The sequence below is a fragment of the Pyrgilauda ruficollis genome, unplaced genomic scaffold, assembly GCF_017590135.1.
Source record: "Pyrgilauda ruficollis isolate IOZ18807 unplaced genomic scaffold, ASM1759013v1 scaffold59, whole genome shotgun sequence".
Taxonomy (NCBI): domain Eukaryota; kingdom Metazoa; phylum Chordata; class Aves; order Passeriformes; family Passeridae; genus Pyrgilauda; species Pyrgilauda ruficollis.
In genome coordinates this window covers 3,379,576-3,398,666 of record NW_024527599.1, presented here as the reverse complement: position 1 = coordinate 3,398,666, position 19,091 = coordinate 3,379,576, and the positions used below count along the sequence as shown (strand labels likewise).

Sequence of the window (19,091 nt, the reverse complement as noted above, 5' to 3'; positions counted from 1 at the left end):
TTGGGGTCCACTCTTAAGAGATGACAATGTTTTGTCAGGAAATCCTTCAGTCACTTACACAAGAACTTCTCAACAGCTGAGCTGTCCTCTCCCTTCTCCCCCTGACAGGTGAACCCCACTGAGAACCTTTCCTGTGCACAGGGGAGGTTTTTAGGGATAAACTAAAAAACCTCTCACCAATGGCAGTGGAGGAGCAGCTGCAGTTTCCCTCTTCTCTCTGAAGCACAGAGGCTCTGGGGGCCCAGCCCTGCCATGAAAAGCCACCAGCAGCTCCCAGTGCAGCTCTGGGGCTGTTCAAACCCTCTGGGTGTGCTTTGCTCAGAATTCCTCAGCTCCTGGCAGGTGAGAGATGAACCCTGGGCATCCAAAGCCCTCCTTTACCCCAGCACACTTTGCCTGCTCCTTGCCCCCCGTGCCCTCTGTGGAAAGCTTTGTGTTCTCCCCACCTCACAGAGCAATTTTCCTCAAAAGGAACTCCATCTCTGCTCTCTGTGGTTCCCAATTCCCTGTTTTCCTCAGGGGCAGAGGTGGAATCAAACCTCCCTTGTTCTTCAGATGCTTTGCACATTCTGGGGAGTTTCCCCCCCCTGTTTTTCCAAAGGCTGCTCTGAAGCTGGAGCCAGCACAGGGAGCAGGATCCACGAGCTGAGTCCTCCCTCTCCATCTCCCTGTGACCCCACTTGCAACTGAACATATTTTCCATTGCCTCTGGAGCTCGCAGAGGGAGCCTTTGAACTGTGACAGCCCCAGGGCCCCGACAAAGACCAGATGCTTTGTGTGAATCCCAGGAGCTGCCCAGGGCTGGGGCTGAAGGGCTGCAGCTGGTGGAGTTTGCAGCTGGACTCTGCCTGGGGCTGCCTCTCACTTTTTGGGCTTTGCTGTTCTCAAGAAATTTCATTTCTTGCTCTGGGACTAAAAGAAAAATTAAAATAAAAAAACTAAACCAAGAATTTTAATTTTTTTCATTAAAAAAAAGAGAAAACTTGCACTTTGCAGCCTCACATTTGCTTCTGCAGCACAAAAAAACCCCCAAACCTGGGGCCAGACAGGAGCGGGCAAAGGCTCAGAAAATGTGGCTGTGGCTGCCTTGGGGGTGGAACAGAACTAAATCTGAGTGCAAAGGGGTTTTTCTTGCTTCCTCTTTTGCCATAATATTTTTTTTTTTCAGCTCAGATTTGTGGCATGTGGAGTGTTACAGCATGTCTGGTCTGTGAGCACGGTTGTCAAATGTTGAACACACAGAGAGGAGAGTTGGAGGTAGCTGGAAAGTGCCCGTGGAATTTGTTGTCCTCTTTTCTGAGAATCCTTGGAAAATGTAGATTTTCTGGGCAAAGAGAACCATGTCTCTGTTTCACTGGGCAGAAGAGCCATCCCCAGCTGACAGTGTTGGTTTTGTTGTTGTTCACGTCTCCAGCACTGAAGTCAGGAACTCCATCATTGCAGAAAAAAATAATTCTGCTATTTTGGAATCCTCTGGATGAAAACCTTCATCCATTAGGACAAGAATGAGTCTGCAGAGTGCCAGAGCCATTTCCTTTTGTTCATCCCAAGCTTGCAGTGCTTTACCTCTGCAGCAAATACCCTGGAAGGAATCATGGAATTTGGAAAAAGAGTGGGAAAAAATTCAGCCAACTGGGCTGTGCTGTGTTTCTGTTCCACTCTCAGGGGTCACAGGGAGGGAGGTTACCAGCTGTGCTATTACTTTTTCTGCTGTCAGATTGTTGAATAATGATTTTGCTGCTGCTAAACTGGTTACAGGATCTGTCCCTGAGGATGGCTGGAATAAAATAAATAATAGGAAACGATCCACATATAAGTAGATATGTGATGTTTTGTTCTAAAAATTGCCCTTACTGCTGCAAAGGACACTAATTCTACAAAGCTATATATAGAGAATTCCAGGGAAAGGGCTGCTTGTCTCCTTCTGGAGCACAGGTTGGGTTTTATTTGGGATCTGAGCTGTGCCCATCTGCTGGGCTGACAGATGCTCTCCTTGCTGGAGCTGTTGGGTGCAGGTTGGGGGGACAGGGAAGGGTTTACGTCCATTGCCTGGAGACAGAGGTGAAAACACTGGCAGCGTAAACACTCCGTGCTGGGGATTTTCCAACCATGCCTGAGCAGTGACAAATAAAACATTTAAAACATTCCTGCTTTGTGCTCCCTGCTGGATGTGCTCTCCCTGTATGGTAGAGGACTGCAGGCTGCAGCCAGAGCTCCTGGCTTGGTCAGTAGAAAATAGGAGAGAAATAAAGAAATAAAGTTATTCTGTCCCTTTTGTCCCAGTGAGGTAAAATCCTGATTTTTAGCTGTGTGCAGGGATTTGTTGGTGCAGCCCTTGGCACAAATGTGCCTGGGGAGTTTTCTGCATGTCCCCTTTGCTCCTGGGGCCAGGCAGAAAACAAGAGATCCTACAGGACCCGTGACAATATCCAGGATAAAAGTGAATTGTGTCACTCTGGACAGCCCAGCAGGAAACCCTTTGGTGCTCTGCTGGAATTTGCTCAGGGTGCTTGGGAGCAGAAGCAGCAGCCTGGGCACACCAGGGCTCACACAACGGGCACCCTCTCGTGGCTTTGTCCTGTCACAGGGTGAGGACAGGGGTGGATCCTGCTCTGGAGCAGGCTGGGAACCCCCTCAGTTCCTGCTCATTTAAGAAAAGACCATACAGTAAGATGTATTTTTTTTTTTTTTTAATGCAAGAGTGCTACTTTTGCTATAAATCCTTCTCTGATGTTTTCTAGGCTGGTTCATGCACCTTGAAAAGCCACTTCAAGGTGCAGGTGACCTCTCCTTGGCACAATCTGTGATTTCCCTGATGGTCTCCAGGACATTGCAGGATCTCTGGAGGACGTGATTGTGCTCTGGTAGGTAATAAATGTTGTTTTTTAGTGTGCTGGGGAAATGCTTCAAAGACAAATATAGAATCTGTGTTCCATGCAATGTGTCATTATTCTATTTTTAATTCAGCATCAGAGGGACATTAAAAAAAACAAATATTTCCCAGTGATAGAAATTATCTAAAATATAAACCCTTCAGTCCAAGTTACAAAGGGTTTTGCCTTGTATGTCTAAAAGACTTGGACAAGCACGAGATAGTGAACATGAATTAACACAGATGAAGATCTGAGAAGACCTTGATGTCTGGAGTTCAGCACAGATAATTTAGCTTATTTATACAAAATTTAATTTATTTACATACTGTCCCTCATTTTCAATCACACCCCTGTCAGCTGAGTGACCTGTGGAGTTCACACAGACAGAGGCAGGGAAGATGGGTTTGATTTTCTCTTTGCATTTTGGATTTGAAAACAAACTCTAGATAAAGAATTGGAACTGCTAGATAATGCGTTTATCTCATGGAAACATAAATACCACGTTTAATCCTGAAGCTCTGCCCATATTGGTGTATTTTGGCTGTCTGCTCCTTCAGGCTCTTGGGATTTTGTGTGTTCTGAACATTCCCAGCAGAAACTTCTGTAAATAGGCCAGCCTGCTCCAGGTGACACAGCATGGAAACACTGAGCAGTTCTTGTTCTTGCTGCCAGGCTTCCTTAAAACATTTTTCCTGTAATATTTCAGCCCCAAATTTATATTTGATTCTGTTCCTGATCTGCTCTTCACCAACTCAAGACCAGCTGTCCCCTGTCTCGCCAGCATGAGATTCAACCCTGAGAGAATCCTCATTTTCCAAAACAGCAAAATTGTGTTTTGATACAATAATCTGAGTATTACAGTGCCTTGGCAAGGTAAAAACTGGGAATTCTGGTCAAGTTGAGATGTGTTGCTGCTTTAGTAGCAATTAGGAGTCCTTACCACAATTAAATATTTAATTAGGTGTTCATAAAGCAGAGGACACAGAAGGGGGGGCAGCATTCAGCCCCGAGCAGTAATGAGCACTAATGACTGTGGCTGCAGTGCCTCAGGGATTCTGATGTTGTTGTACATTTATTTCCTAAGAATAATTCATGAGATTCTGGAGTGTCGGTCAGCATTGCTGAGTACCTCTGCACACAACATCTAATTGTTAATTATCGTTGAACTTCTCCAGGAACATCAGCCACAGGCAGGAGATATTTACTGCTGAGTAGAAAAAGGAATAAACCTTATCTCTGCAAAGCTGTGCTCCTCAGCTTGAATATTTAATCAAGAAAAACTTCTTATCACTGGAGAAAAAAAGAATAATACTGTCCTGTGGCAATCCAGGGGTAAAGAACTGGAGTTTCTTTACCAAGACCTCGTCCACAATGAAGATTTTTTTTTGTTGTTGTTGCTTATAAACCCTTTCCTGGGAGCTGAACTCATCACTAGAGTGTCTTTTAGTTTCAATTCTCCATTGAGGTGTTGGGAATTTTGTTTGTGTGCATGTAAAGACATTCTGAACCTGCTACCTTAGGAAAATGAGGATGGTTTAATCTGTGTTTGCTCTCAGTGCCCTCACAGGGGCTGCAGCCACAAGCCCATCTGCACTGCTCATCTGCCTTGACAATCACATTCAGAGACTCAGAGGAGTTGTACTCTCCAGATTTTGCATTTAGAGTTTATATAAAACATCCTCTTTGTGCAAAAGGCGTTTTCTTCAATCCCTCAGTGGTGTTTTTTGACTTTCCCTGCAATTCATCCTTCAACAACCTCCCATTCATAGAGTGCTTCATCGCTGGGGCTGTCCCAGGAGATCCCAGAGCACAGACCGAGGTTTAAACAACAATAAACATCCTAAAAATCCCAGTTCTGGCATTTCATGAGGAACAGATGAACAGCAGAGCACTGCAGCAAAGAGCTGCTCAGTTTGACAGAAGGCATCATGGTGAAAATCCACCCTGCAGACTGGCTGAGGAGCTGAACAAGTGCCACAGTGCCTAAAGTCACCCCTGAATGATAAATGTTACATAAAGCATGGAGGGGTCTCCTTTGAGACTCAAAAGGAACCATTTTCCTACACACCCTAAAGAATATTGCATAATTAATTGGGCTGCTGCATTGTCCTGTGTGTGAAAGAATTTGGAGGGAGCAATTCCCCCAAATTCCAAGAAGCAGGATGCTCCATGCTCTCATTAAATACAACCCCATTTTCGGTCTGCACCAAGGAAGGATCAGTGGGGGCCACACTGAAGTGACCACGAAAGTGCCACTGACAGCGGAGATGACTCTGTGTGACAACTCTGCTCCCAGACCACCCCAAAAATCTGAATTTTAGGAAGGTGCCAGTCGAGGTGAGCTTGGAGAACAGCCCCAGAGCTCTCAGCAAAGTGCTGAGAGGAAACCCAGCTCAGCCACCAAGTGATTTACTACCCAAACAAACCTTGCCACGAGCTCCAGGGAGGGGAAGGAGCATTTCACTTGTTAGGAGGAGAGCCTAAATACTGGATTTATCTGATTCAAGACTCCCAAGCTTTTATTGGGCTATTTGTACCTAATTTGTTTTATGGGAGCAGTCCCAGGCCGAGTTGAATTTCCCAGTGTTTTTATTCAGCTCTGAGGAGAATTCCTTCTCCCTTGGCAGCCTCCTCTCCTGCTGGGCACCAGCAGCACCATTAACTGCTGCAGTCTGGAACTGTAGAATTGGGCAGAAATTACAATTTTCCCTTTTTTCCTGCCTCTGAATGATACTCTGAGCATCCTCTCTACACTGAGGCCAGAGCTGTTCTTCCTTCTCATTCAGCTTCACAAGGCAAGAGATCATTTTCATATTCCTGCACTTCATGTCTGATTTTTCCAGAAAAGAATGATCAAAAAATACATGTTTTAACAGCACCCTGGTGAGTTACAGAATATTCACGGGGCAATCCATATTTTATCTGTCTTCTCCATCAAAATAGGCAAATTTTTCAGAGATTTGGCACATGAGGGTTGCTGGCTTCAGCACAAAATCCACTTTGACCTGGAAACACCAGAATTCCTGCCTGGAATCCATCTGATTTACCAGTTACACAAAAGCAGGCTTCTTCTTTTCACTCTCCTAAAGCCTTTGGATCCACGTGAAAAATCTTTCCCTCTCTCAGGATAATTTTAGCTTTGCTCAAACTTCCTTATTTCAGTAAAAGACGGAGCACCCTTTAAGGCTCTGATTTCAGTGTGGTGATTATTAAAAAACTTGTGTTTTCTGAAGGGGCAAACTGGGTTCTGGAATCCTCTTTCCTCAGCAGGGAGAGCAGATCTCTGAAATATATAATCCAGCTCTGTTCCAAGTAAAGCTTTCACTCAGATGAAAACATGTTCAGGGCATTTAACTTGATTAGGGGAAATTTACTATTCCAATTCCTTTTTTGTCACCATCCTCCCATTAAAATTTATGAGGGCTGATTAGTACATGATATTTTTTTCTGTGTTTTTTTTAATCAAAGAGCATCTTTAAAAAAGGAAATGAGGACTCAGCTCTGGCAGCTGCACTTCCTTGCAAGCACAGTTTAAAGCAAAGGTTTTTATATCAATTTCATGTCCAGTTTTGGGGGGAGGTAGAAGCTTTACATTTTGACTAATGAAAATTACTACATGTTCACAAATCAGCAAATTGGTTTGCAGGGAAACATTCTGAGGTTTCAGCTTTCAGAATCTCCAAATTACTGCACCAGGTCCCCCTGGGGGCTGTCCCCTCTCCTGGCATTAATTCCTGCCAATGCCCCACCCCTCCTGTACAGCCAAAATCAGTTCTCAAATCAGAAACAAAACACCAAGGCAGGCAAAAATAACGTGGTTTCATCCATCTTTTTTTTTCTCTTTTAAAGCATAAATGAAATTAGCACCATTGTGACTGAGGAACACTCCTTGATGTCAGATAAGCATTCACTGCAGGCCTTACCAAGTGGGTTTTAAGACCATTCAATTACATAGCATGACTTTATTCAATTAGAGGGGGAAAAAAAAAGGTTGAGAGGATGCCTGGGAACATTCCAGCACAATTTCCATCTTAATAATTTGCAGCACTGCAGATTGTCAGGTCACTTTCTGCAGTGTCTGGAAGGCAGAACAATAAAACCACCCCAGGGTCTCCTCGCTGGGTTTGTAAAAAGGAGACTCCAAGAGAGGGTCCAAGATGAATCTTGGAGATGCAATATTTAACATTTATTCACTGGACTGCATGGAGAACATTGCAGTTATAATGAATTTGATGATGCTGCCTCTCAATTTCTTAATGCATCTGTGTCATTGGATCAGAATTTAATTCACCTTTCACTTCAGTTTGATTTATTGTTCTCTTTGGCCCAGTTTCTTTAATAAACAAGAATGTTAGCAAAAGACTTCCTGAAAACAGGGAATTGGGATTTAATGTAGGAGCCTCCAGTTTAGGGCACCTGGTGTGGATAGACAGAATGTAAGAGAATAAAGATAGTGGTGAAGGTAAGGAGTTACAGCTGCACTAATTATCAAGAATTAGGAACAGAGCTGCCCTTAATAAGCCACAACTGGATCCAATTAGAATAGGTATAGTAAAAGAGTAAGTTGGCTGGTCCAGAAGGTTGGATGGAGTTTGCTGGCTGTGCTGAGAAGAAGAAGGAGTCAGTGCTGTGAAGAGCTGTCCATGAGCAGTCACCAAGAAGGTACGAAACCCCTGCAACAAGATGGCAACAACCTGATCCACCTGCAGTCAGGGCTAAAGAACATTTATTACCTTGGGCATTTTCTTCTGTAGATAAAGGATGGAATTGCTTCAGTGCTACCACTAGGTTACAGATTTGAGTTGCTATCAGTTATAACTGATAGCAACCAGCTATATATAACCATTAAAAATCAGGAACACAGGTACTTTGTCTTCTTTTTTTCCACAATCAGGTACCTCTTCCTTGGTCCTTAAGAAAGGGGGAAAAAAAAAAAAGATTAGTGCAGATTAGTGGGTTTAAAACCCTTTACAGAAACTTCACATATTTACATTTTATACTTTTATTCCAGGTATAAATTTTGCCAAAATGAAATCAAAGGATGGATTTTCCCTTCTGTCTCCAGTGAGCCAACAAGATTCCACCCTTGTCCTCACTGTCCAGAACTGAAGAGTTTTTACCTTTAAGAAAAGAATCTGTAAAAAAAACAATACAGTAAGAAAAGAACTTTTAATAATCTAAGGCTAAAATGGTAAGAAAATTTATGTAAAATTCAGAGCATTAACTGAGCCTGAAGAAGTCTCTTTTCCCCTCCCTTCTCCAAAGTCAGATCTGTTGTCTCCTCTCCAGCACCCCTCAAAACCAGCAGGTATGGAAACATCTTAGAGCAGAAGACATTGGAGGGGATTTTTTAGGACATTAAAAAATATTGGGAGCCAATCAAAACACTTCATTGTGCCAACACATACAAAAAGCAGAGGAGAAAGGCAGCACCAGTGGCTCAGTCTTTGGACTCCTGCTCACTGGAAGAGGCTGCTGTGGTGCAGAACATCATGGGCAGACCCAAAGGTCAGCACTTCCTTGTGGAACTTGCTGAGCTGCGTCTTGATTTTCTTCAGGGCAGGAGTTGATGCCTTCTTCTTGTAGCTCATGGCTTTCAAAAGTTTATCAGCCAGGTAGTGCAGCCAGAGGACGTTGCTGTGTGGGTGGTAGTCAGTCCAGCTGTTGGAGTTCTCCTCTTTCATCTGCCTGTAGATGTCAAACTGGTGGTCCCCAGTGCCTTGGAAGAGCTCCAGGTCCGTGGAGAGGTCGCAGAAGACGGTGAGCCCGTCCTTCTCCAGGCGGGACAGGGTGTAGTCGATGATGTTGACGTGGATGCCAGCCGTGGGGATGGAGTGTGTTTCTCCATTCAGCACGTAGTGCAGCTCTCTCAGCTCTGTGCTTTTGACCAGCACGTTCCCCCAGTGCAGGTCCCTGTGCTCGAAGTGCAGCTCCTGCTCTGCCACGGCCAGGGACGCGGTCACCTGGTGCAGAATGCTCCTGGCTGATGTCACCGAGGAGAAGCTGCTCCTCATGCGCTCCAGGTCCTGGCCTCCAAACTCAAACTCCAGCACCATGAAGAGCTGCTGAGCCCCAAAAAAGTCTGGCCGGTCGTTTTCTGAGCCTGTTTCTTTGTGGAATTTGTCCCAGGCTTCCAGGAGATACCTGGGATAGGCCCCCTGGACACAGTGCACAGAGTAGAGGCTGATGAACCCCACAGTTCTGTTCACAGAGCCCTCAGACAGAAGACTGAGCTCTTTTGAGATTATTACCTCAGGCAGAATCTCCCCAAAGCTCTTCTGAGCTTCACCATTTACTTTTTCAGTCCCCTCAATGGGAATTATTTTTAAGGCCACAGGTCCTCTCTCGCTGTCAATCTGGAACACCTCTCCAAACACCCCTTCTCCAATTTTCTTGCAGTCTTTCATCTTATTTAAAGGAATGCATTCCTCAAAAGCAATAGGCCCCTCCTGGTTGCATTCTCCAAACACTTTCTCAGCATCTGTAAGGAGCAGCTCCAGGACAGAGGAGGAATCCCTGGGAGCCAGCAGGACCATGGAGGAAGCAAACCAGGAGCAGCCCTGAGCTTTCCCAGCAGACAGGCTGGCTTGGTACCCCGAAAGCTGGGATTTCCCTGAAGGGGTGCAGAGGATGCTGCTGCAGAAACTCTCATCTGTGGTCACTTTCTTCTTTTTATGGAAGGACAGAGAGGCTCGAACTCTAGCCCAGGAATAAGAGTTATTGAGGAGTGAAGAGTCATTGTTTCTGACACCTACAGACATCTCCAGAGCTCCCTTCCGAGCTCGTTTTTGCCTTGTCTGGAGTCTGAAAAGGGAGTTATTGGGCTGCTGCTGCCTTTTGTTCTTGCGCCTTCTTGGCCTGAGCTGGGTGTGCCTGCCCCAGCGGCTGGCACTGAAGCCACTGATACAAGCTTTCCTGCAGGTGCTGCCCTCCCCAGGGACACCCTTGGTCCTTTTGTGCTTTTTCTCCAAGATTCCTTGGTGGCCCACGGGAGATCCTGGCTGCAAGCAGGCAGGTTGAACATCGGCCTTTTTGTTGAGTTTCATGCTCTTCAATCTCATTGGCACTTCCAGAGGGTCCAGGACCACCACTGGCACAAGCTGGTACTCCTTGACTAAGTCTCTCTGACAGCTGGAGCCTCTTTTGGCCAAATCTCTCGTGAGATGAGAGGGAACCTCACGAGTGCCGCTGTCACAGGGCACAGGGGGCTGTGGCTCACCCTCCAGTGGCGGCAGCGCTCCCTGGGGACTGCTTGGGGCTTTCACTGGGGACGGGGCAGCTTGTGCCGGGCAGGGTCCCCGCACCGCCGACCTCAGAACACGGCGGGACCCCCGCAGCCCGGGCTGGGGCTCACAGCTCCGAGCCAAGCCTTGTGCCCGGAACCACTCAGGCACCTCCTCACCAGCACCCAGCAGCGACGGCCGCTGCCCGGAGCAGCCCTCGGGCGAGCCGTGGGGCAGCCGGTGCTGCGAGCAGGAGTCGCCCAGCGCCGAGCCGCCCTCGATGGTGGTGCTGAGCAGGAGCGAGCTGAGGCTCACGGGCGAGCGGCGGCGGCGGCGGCGGCGGGGCGGGGGGCTGTCCCCGGGCGCCGAGCCGCTGTCGGCGGTGGTTCTTCCCCGCCGCCTCCCGCTTCTCCTTTGCCCGGCCCCGGGTCTCCTGCCCTCTCCCCCGGGTCTCCGGTTTCCGGTTCTCCTTCCCGGCCGGTTTCTGGTTCTCCTTCCCGGCCGGGCCCCGGTTCTCCTTCCTGCGGGTCCGCAGCCGCGCGGCCCAGCCGGGGCGCTTACCCAGGGCCTGCGGGAGGCGCTTGCCGGGCGGCGAGAAGTCGGGGTCGTCCGAGGGGGTGGAGCAGGCGCTGGAAGCGGAGAGCGCGCTGGAGGCGGTGCTGGAGGCGGCGGAGGTCGAGCTGAAGAGGCGCCTGCGGTCCTGCGGCGGCGAGATCCATCGGTCGGGCGGCGGCAGCATGCGCAGGTAGCCGGCGCGCCGCGAGTAGGTGCGGAGCAGCCGCGGCCGCAGCGGCATGGCGGGGCCGGGCGGGCCGGGCCCTCTGAGGGAGCCCGCCCGCCGCCCGTTCGAACGGGTGTCGCGAGAGCGCGCGAGAGCGCCCGCACCGCGAGGGCGGGGACAACTGACAGGACACGCCCACGGGACACGCCCCCTGCCCGGTGTCGCTCCCGGTGTTGTCATTCCTGGTGTCCCGGTGTCCCGTTCCCGGTATCCCACCGTGTCCCTGTGTCGTTCCCCGTGTCCCGCCGTGTCTCTATGTCGCTCCCGGTGTTGTCGCTCCCGGTGTCCCGTTCCCGGTGTCCCGCCATGTCTCTATGTCGCTCCCGGTGTTGTCGCTCCCGGTGTCCCGTTCCCGGTGTCGCGTTCCCGGTGTCCCGCCGTGTCCCTATGTCGCTCCCGGTGTTGTCGCTCCCGGTGTTGTCGCTCCCCGTGTTGTCGCTCCCCGTGTCCTGCTGTGTCCCTGTGTCGTTCCCTGTGTCCTGTTCCCGGTGTCCCGCCGTGTCCCTATGTCCCGTTCCCGGTGTCCTGCCGTGTCCCTTTGTCGCTCCCGGTGTCCCGTTCCCGGTGTCCTGCCGTGTCCCGGTGTCGCTCCCGGTGGTGTCATTCCCGGTGTCCCGGCGGTGCTGGTGCGGGACTCAGCCGCCCCGGGGCGTTTCGGTGTGGCCGGTGCGGGGCTGGAGCACAAACCCTGCCCGGGGGTCCCCGGGAGCCGGGGGCGCTCGGCGGGGACCCCGCAGCTCCCGGGGGAGCCGGGGCTCGGTGTGTTCCAGCACCGACAGAGCCAGAGGACACGGCCTCAGCTGCGGCAGGGAAAGCATAGGCTGGATGTTAGGGAAAAAAAAATTCACCGAAAGAATAATACAGCACTGGAATGCTCTTCCCAGGGAGGCGTGGAATCAGCATCTCGGGGTGTGTTTAAAAAAGGACTGGATGTGGCACGGGGTGCTGTGGTCCGGTTGAGGTGTGGGGGCACAGGGTGGACTCGATGGCCTTAGAGGTCTCTTCCAGCCTCGTGATTCTGTGAGTCTGGTGCCGGCGCTGCTCCATCCACACTGAGACACATCGCTGCGACGGCAGAATAAATTAATTTATACACCTGTGTTGTGTAACTGCAGGGAATATAAAGCTGTGTGTGTTACACCTGTGTACACTGAAAATGAATTTATACACCTGTGTTGTGTAACTCTGCAGGGAATACAGCCCTGTGTGTGTTACACCTGTGTACACTGAAAATTAATTTATACACCTGTGTTGTTGCTGCGACAGCAGAATAAATTAATTTATACACCTGTGCTGTGTAATTCTGCACAGAATACAGCCCTGTATGTTACACCTGTGTGCGCTGAAAATTAATTTATATACCTGCGTTGTCACTGCGACAGCAGAATAAATTAATTTATACACCTGTGCTGTGTAATTCTGCACAGAATACAGCCATCCATGTTACACCTGTGTGCGCTGAAAATTAATTTATATACCTGCGTTGTCACTGCGACAGCAGAATAAATTAATTTATACACCTGTGCTGTGTAATTCTGCACAGAATACAGCCCTCTGTGTGTGTTACACCTGTGTGAGCTGAAATTTAATTTATACACCTGTGTTGTGTAGCTCTGCAGAGAATACTGCTGTGTGTGTTACACCTGTGTACACTGAAAATTAATTTATACACCTGTGTTGTGTAACTCTGCAGGGAATAAAGCTGTGTGTGTTACACCTGTGTACACTGAAAATTAATTTATATACCTGTGTTGTCACTGCGACAGCAGAATAAATTAATTTATACACCTGTGTTGTGTAACTCTGCAGGGAATACAGCTGTGTGTGTGTTACACCTGTGTTGTCACTGTGACAGCAGAATAAATTAATTTATACACCTGTGCTGTGTAATTCTGCACAGAATACAGCCCTCTGTGTGTGTTACACCTGTGTGAGCTGAAATTTAATTTATACACCTGTGTTGTTGCTGTGACAGCAGAATAAATTAATTTATACACCTGTGTTGTGTAGCTCTGCAGGGAATACAAAAAAAAGCATTTTTCATAAAATATCACGGCTACATTCATGTATTCCATACACGTGTAAAAAGAGGATTTATTTCGGGTATTCCCAGGGCACATCCAGCTGCCGTGCCCGCGGCTCTCCTGCCCGCTCCAGCCGCTGCTTGGCAGGTTTCGGTGTGGCTGTGGCAGCTGTCACTCGGCTTGGGGACAGGGCACGCAGCTTGGTGGCAGCACAGCACTGGGTTCCTGCAGCCTGAGAAAGTTGCTGGAAAGCAGCGGGCGTTTTGTTCCTTTCGTGTTTCCCGTTGTTCTTAAAAAGCTTAAAGAGCTGTTCTGCTGATCCCTGGGAAAAAAAAAAAAAAACCAAAAAAAAAAAAAAAAAAAACCTCAAAAAAAAAAAAAAAAAAAACCTCAAAAAAAAAAAAAAAAAAAACCTCAAAAAAAAAAAAAAAAAAAACCTCAAAAAAAAAAAAAAAAAAAACCTCAAAAAAAAAAAAAAAAAAAACCTCAAAAAAAAAAAAAAAAAAAACCTCAAAAAAAAAAAAAAAAAAAACCTCAAAAAAAAAAAAAAAAAAAACCTCAAAAAAAAAAAAAAAAAAAACCACAACAAAAAAACAAAACAACAAAAAAAAATTCCAAAAACCAGGGGGAAATATCTCCAGCAGAGAGTTCCACCTGAACCCTCAGGTTCTCCTGGGTCACACAGGCAGCCTGGACCTTCCCTGGGGCAGCAACAAATGAGACATCCTGATGGGTTTGCTGAGCACAGAGAAGAAATCAAGTCCCAGAGTTAAATTCTGCACCTTTTGTTCTGCCTCTGAGTTTAGTGAAATCAGGGTTTGACTGTGGGACAGAAGCAGAGGGAGGATATTTGCCACTGCAGAGCAGAGAATATTCAGGGTTCTGTGTGGAACTCTTGTACTGGTGCAGTTAAAGCAGAGGCCTCCTGTTCTTTCAGGGATTTCATCCTAGGGAATGCTCCCCTTTCCCTGCTGGACACAGGGAAATCTTTAATTCTTTAATCTGAGAGACTGACCCTGGTGATTTAGCAGCTGCAGGTTATCAGTAATTGCAATTTGGAGGGTTTGGAGAAAGAAGATGCCTGGCCAGTCCTTGTGTTCTTCCACTGAAATGATCTCAGGCCCCCCTTTGTGGATTCCAAAGGAAGTCAAGGATGGACAAATAGTAATGTTCCTTTCTCTGTCTCCTATTTTTGTGGTGGTTTTATTTATTTCTGTCATGTTTGGTTGACCATAACCCCACAGATCTAATGTGTGTTTGTGGACAGCAGCAGAATAAACAAAGATTTCTCGTTCAGACCTTCAGAAGACAAAATAGTTCCTGTCTCCTCTGGCCTAACCAATATTGCCTGGTGGAAAAAATAACAAACAATCCTTCTCTCCTTTATTTTTCTAGTTTCTTCTCTGAATTAAGCTTCCTTCATCATTTGAATGCCTTTTCTTGTCCCTCATGGCTCTCAAGGAGGTCAGCTCTTGCAGTGGGTAATGCTATTTTCCTTTTTAGATGTTTTTTTTTCTCCTAAATGCATTACAGGGCTCTGTGACTTGTAATTTCCTGCGAGTGCCATCGACCATTTAATTCTTTGCAATCACTGCAGCAGATGCCAAACACATTTGCAGTAATTGGATGGCACTTAAGGGATTAGCCAAGACTGCCAAGACTCAACTCATCCAAACCTCAGCTGGCTTTTTGTGAGGTTTCCATGGGAGCCTGGCCGTGTCTGCTGCTAAATTTATTTGCAGTCCACGTTTTGAATAAAGTGCCCTGTGCAGGAGCCTGCCTGCATGGCCCTGGCTTTGTGGCGTGGTTGTGGCATCTCCCTGTGGGACAGAAAATTGGCAAATGCCTCCTTCAGGGTCAGGAGCCACCTGTCCCCACCAGGTGAAGGAGCTGGCAGAATTTTGGGCCAGGTGTTGTGGGAGAGCAGCTGCTGCAGATCTCCCAGAGGCTTTGGAGCTGCCAGCACGGTTCATGACCTTTCTTTCTGCCTCATGCAAAGGTGGCAGAGGGTTTGCAGAGCCACAATTTCCTGCTTTCATCTCTGTGGGCCCCCTCACTTGTCCAACTTTGCATTTCTTCACGGTTTTGTGCCTCCCACAGGAGGACAGGTTGTGTTTTGTGATGCTGCTTCAGTCGGGGATGTCACCAGCTCCTTATGGCTTTGTCACCCAGCAGGAAGGTCCCCAAATCTTGGGTTTCCCTGGGTGTGCTCAGGAGCTGCCAGGTTTGTGGGCAGAGCTGTGGAATGCAGCGAGCTGGGTGTTTGCAGGGGAAGGGGAGCCCAGCTCAGCAGGAGAAGCCCATCAGTACTTCATTATAAAACACAGGGCACTGGCATCGATGCTTCAGGTTTTAGCTTTTGTATTTTTCAGATTCTCTACTGCTCTAGTGTGCAGTTCTGAGTTTCACATTATGGGATGGTGAGCTCTCTGCACAGAGCGGGGAGACAAAACAATTCCTTCTCCAGCTGGGGACCAAGGACAAATGATCCAAATCTCAGCCCAAGAGCACAAAGTGGGCTGAAGAGAGAAAAACAAGAAGGGTGTGACTGCATGGGCTAAAGCTGTAATTGGATAATTAACTCCAATCTGCAAATGGAGCAGAGCTGATCAAAGTGAGACACCCCGTGAGTGCTCGTGCATTTTGGGACCATTTTGGTTCATCTTGGGTTCATTTTGGGACCATTTTGGGTTCACCTGGGGTGCAGCCCTGGCTGGGCCCTTGTGCTGCCCCAGGTGGATCCATGGAGGAGATCCTTTTAAGAAATCCCAGCTTTATTCTTTAGCTCTCTCCAACCTCCGTTCTAGGTCAGCCTTCACAAGGCATCAAGGTGAAGGCGTCAGAGAGGAGCCATGCAGAGCCTTGCTGGGCTTCAGGGCCTTTGGGGCAGCTTTGTTTGGAGGGTAATTGAATTGTAGCTCTAAAGAGACATTTCCTGTCCTCGTTACAGCGGGCTCCACGAGCTGAGTGATGCTGCAGAGCCACAAACAGATTTCTTTGGCTCCCCCAGCCTGGCTAAGCTGGACCCAGCTGGTCTGTGCAGCACAGCTGGGACACATCAGCCTCCTGCTGAACTGGGAACAACTGGTTACAGCAGTGGGTCACGCTGGTTCAGAGCACTCCTGAGGAGAGCTCAGGTGCCAGGCTGACACTTTTCCCTCTGGGGTCAGGTCTGAGTAGCTCCTGTGTTTTCCTGGGGCTGCAAGGAGTTTCCAGGGTGGGGGCACATTCCAGACTTCCCAGCTGTGTCTGTGAGGAAGGTGAAGGAAGGGGAGGAAGGGTTCTCCTCAGGACTTGCAGCCAGGTAAGAGCTGGCAGAGGTATCAAGCCAGGACCAATTTCATGTCTCTGTGTCACCAAAGAAGTAAATGCTGTTCTTTTGGGTGTATTCAAGAGCAGGGTTTCACCTTTAAATCAGTGCTTAATGTGAATACACTTTGTATTAAACCCCTTCAGCTTTCAGGCTTTGATTCAACATTCTTTTATTTCCCAGTGATGCTTTTATTGTCTGACCTTAGGAGGTGAATTCACTGCAACACAGCACAGCTATCCTTGTCTCTCAGCAGTGTTTTATGTGCACTTTTATTAATTTCTCTTACCTGATTCAGTGCCAGCTCCCTCACAGAACAGGGCCTGATGGCTTGGTTTCATTAGATGTGCACTATTTTTCCTTCTCTGATCCTCTTCCTCAAGCACTTTCCCTTCCTGGGTTGGGGCAGAGCAGTGGGTAAATGTTCCAGCTAATAATAACAACATTCCTGCACTCTGCATGGGAGATTCAGGACCTGGGGAGGAACATGGAGCACATTCAAAGGCTGAAAATGGCTCTGCTGGAAGTGGAGAGCTGAATCAAAGACAGAATCTGTTCTGCAACATCAGCACTCTCCCATCTCCCTTCTCTTCCTTCAGACAGTTCTGTGGAGTGGGACAGAAACTCTCCCCACAATTCCATTTCCACTGAGGCTGGCTGTGCAGCTGTGCTGGTTAGGAGGATAAAGAGTGGCTAATTGACCCAGCCAAGGATGACAAGAGGAGCTGAACAGGGCATTTTTCTCCATGGGCTCCACACATTTAATTTCTTTGTTCTTGCCTCCAAACCCATCACCTTCAGAGAGCAGCTCCTGCCTGATGTTACTGATTTCTGGGGGCATGAGCTGAGCTTTGAAGCAACTTCCTCTCTCAACTTTGACTCTTCACCTTGTTTTTTTGCAGATGTTGGTTTACAAGCATGACAAGAAATGTAGAAACTGAATGACTAATGTGGAGAGCTGACCTCTGCCTTTTCTCTGATCATTTCCTTGCCAAATCCCCTCTTTCCTTCCTCCCTGTCTCTGCTATTTCAGGCTCTGCTCTGGCGCCTGTTTCTGACAGAAGATGGATCTGCACCACTCAAACATTTGCTGCAGGAGCATTTCCGTGCTGGAGAAACATCTCAGCATTTCTGAGCCAGCCTTTGGGAGCAGGGTGGGGTTCAGCTGGTGCCTGGAGGGAGCATTTGGCACTGAGAATGACCAGGATGAGTGCCCAAAAACCCAAAAAAAACCCATGGTGAATCACAACTGTCCTGACCAGGGCTGCCTGCAAAGCACATGCTCTGTTTGGGTGTGATTTCAAGATATTATTGGGCTGATCTTGAAATCTTCCCAGTGTCAGATGTGACCTTGCAGCATTTCAAATGTCCCTGGATCAGGGCAGAGGTTGAAAATTTGATTTTCACAGCCCCTTCAGGTGGCATTTGGAGGCTGAGGTCAGCTCTGGGGCAGCTGGGCAGTGACAGGTGGAGGGAAAGTAGATGAGGAGCAGTCTGGGCATCCTGTGAGTATTTGTGGATTATGAGGAGGCAATCACTGTCAGCAGTGTGAGGAATTAAATACAGGGGTGACATGGCAGAAATTGAAGGGGGGAAAAGTAGAAAGGAGAAGTTTCCGTTGTGGAGGAGAAATCCTCCCTGGGAGAATTCCCAGACTCAGCAAACAGCCCTCGTGGGAATGGAGCAGGACTGGGTTTGGGTTTTTTTTTTTTTTTGTTTTCTTCTTTTTTTCCTTCATGGGAAATCCAAGATGTGGAACTCAAAAAAGGGAAATACCTTGCAGTGAAGATTCAGCCTCTGTCCCTTGAGAAGAACTGAGAGATTCTACATTATTTGCATCTTTAACTGGTGACAATCAGACTTTGTTGGGTTATTTAGTCCCCTGCTATGAATGAATCTGCTTTTGTTTGAACATCCACAAATACTTTGACAAACCCAGCAGTAGACTTGATTTCCAGACCAGGGGAAAAAATCCCAAAACCCAAGCTTGTGAAAACCAGGTGATAAAAACAACACCCAAGAGCATGCCACAAAGTCCCAGTTAAATTGTTTTTGCAGCTCAGTACAAGCCAAACTTCTGCAGCAAGAGCATTGTCAGCAAAAATTGAGCTTGTGCTGAGCAGTGCTCTGAGGCACATTTGATGCAAATGGAAACTTTTTATTCCAAAACAGCTATTCCACCTGTGCCTCTGCTGATGCCTCCAAAACCGCAAGAAAATATCGGTTTTGCATTCTCATTTTATTTTCATTTCAGTGATCAAACCTGGTTTACACCTTCAGGCCTCGCCTAGAGCAGAACATTTCTCCTTTTAGGGATTTTTTTTTAACCTGTCTCAGATTAATTGACCTGGAAAATAACTGCAAAGTCTCAGGGCAGCCAGCAGGTTACCACGAGGCCACAGGCAGGTTTGTGTTCTAGTTTTGCAGAGAACAAAGAGAAAGAAGAGAAAAGTTTCTTTCCCTTTGCAGGGAGAAGGTTTCTGGAGAAAGGTTTCTTTCCCTTTGCAGAGGAACTCCAGGGATGGCTCCTGGATGAGGGATAAAATGAGTTCTTAGTTCCTTATGATGCTGGTTGTGATTCTCCTGTGATTTGGAGCAACTTCATTAAAAACCAGATCCATCTGCTTAAATTTGATGTGGAATTTAAGGAGGATGAAGGACAACATTTTCATAAAGCCTGAGATCTTAAAATTATTTTCCCAGGGAAGGGATTTGTGCAGGGCAGTTTCTTCATTTTTCTGCCTAATAGAAATAAAAAGAGATACAGGAGCACAGTAATTGTTATTGGCAAGCAGAGGTCAATTACAGGAAATTATATTTCTTGAAACGAGTTTAGCAGTTCCTGGCTGCCTCTGTTATTCATTCTGCAGAGAGCTGGGG

At 47.6% G+C, this 19,091-nt stretch overlaps 1 protein-coding gene across 1 annotated transcript; it reads right to left on the bottom strand.

Annotated features, from left to right (window-relative positions):
- Positions 1 to 3,383: 3,383 nt before the first annotated feature.
- Positions 3,384 to 12,214, bottom strand: HASPIN (histone H3 associated protein kinase). The gene is given in 2 exon segments (XM_041482426.1): positions 3,384 to 10,482; positions 10,484 to 12,214. Coding segments are annotated over 2 exon segments (2,559 nt in total). The 5' UTR covers positions 10,893 to 12,214; the 3' UTR covers positions 3,384 to 8,332.
- Between the last annotated feature and the right edge of the window lie 6,877 nt (positions 12,215 to 19,091).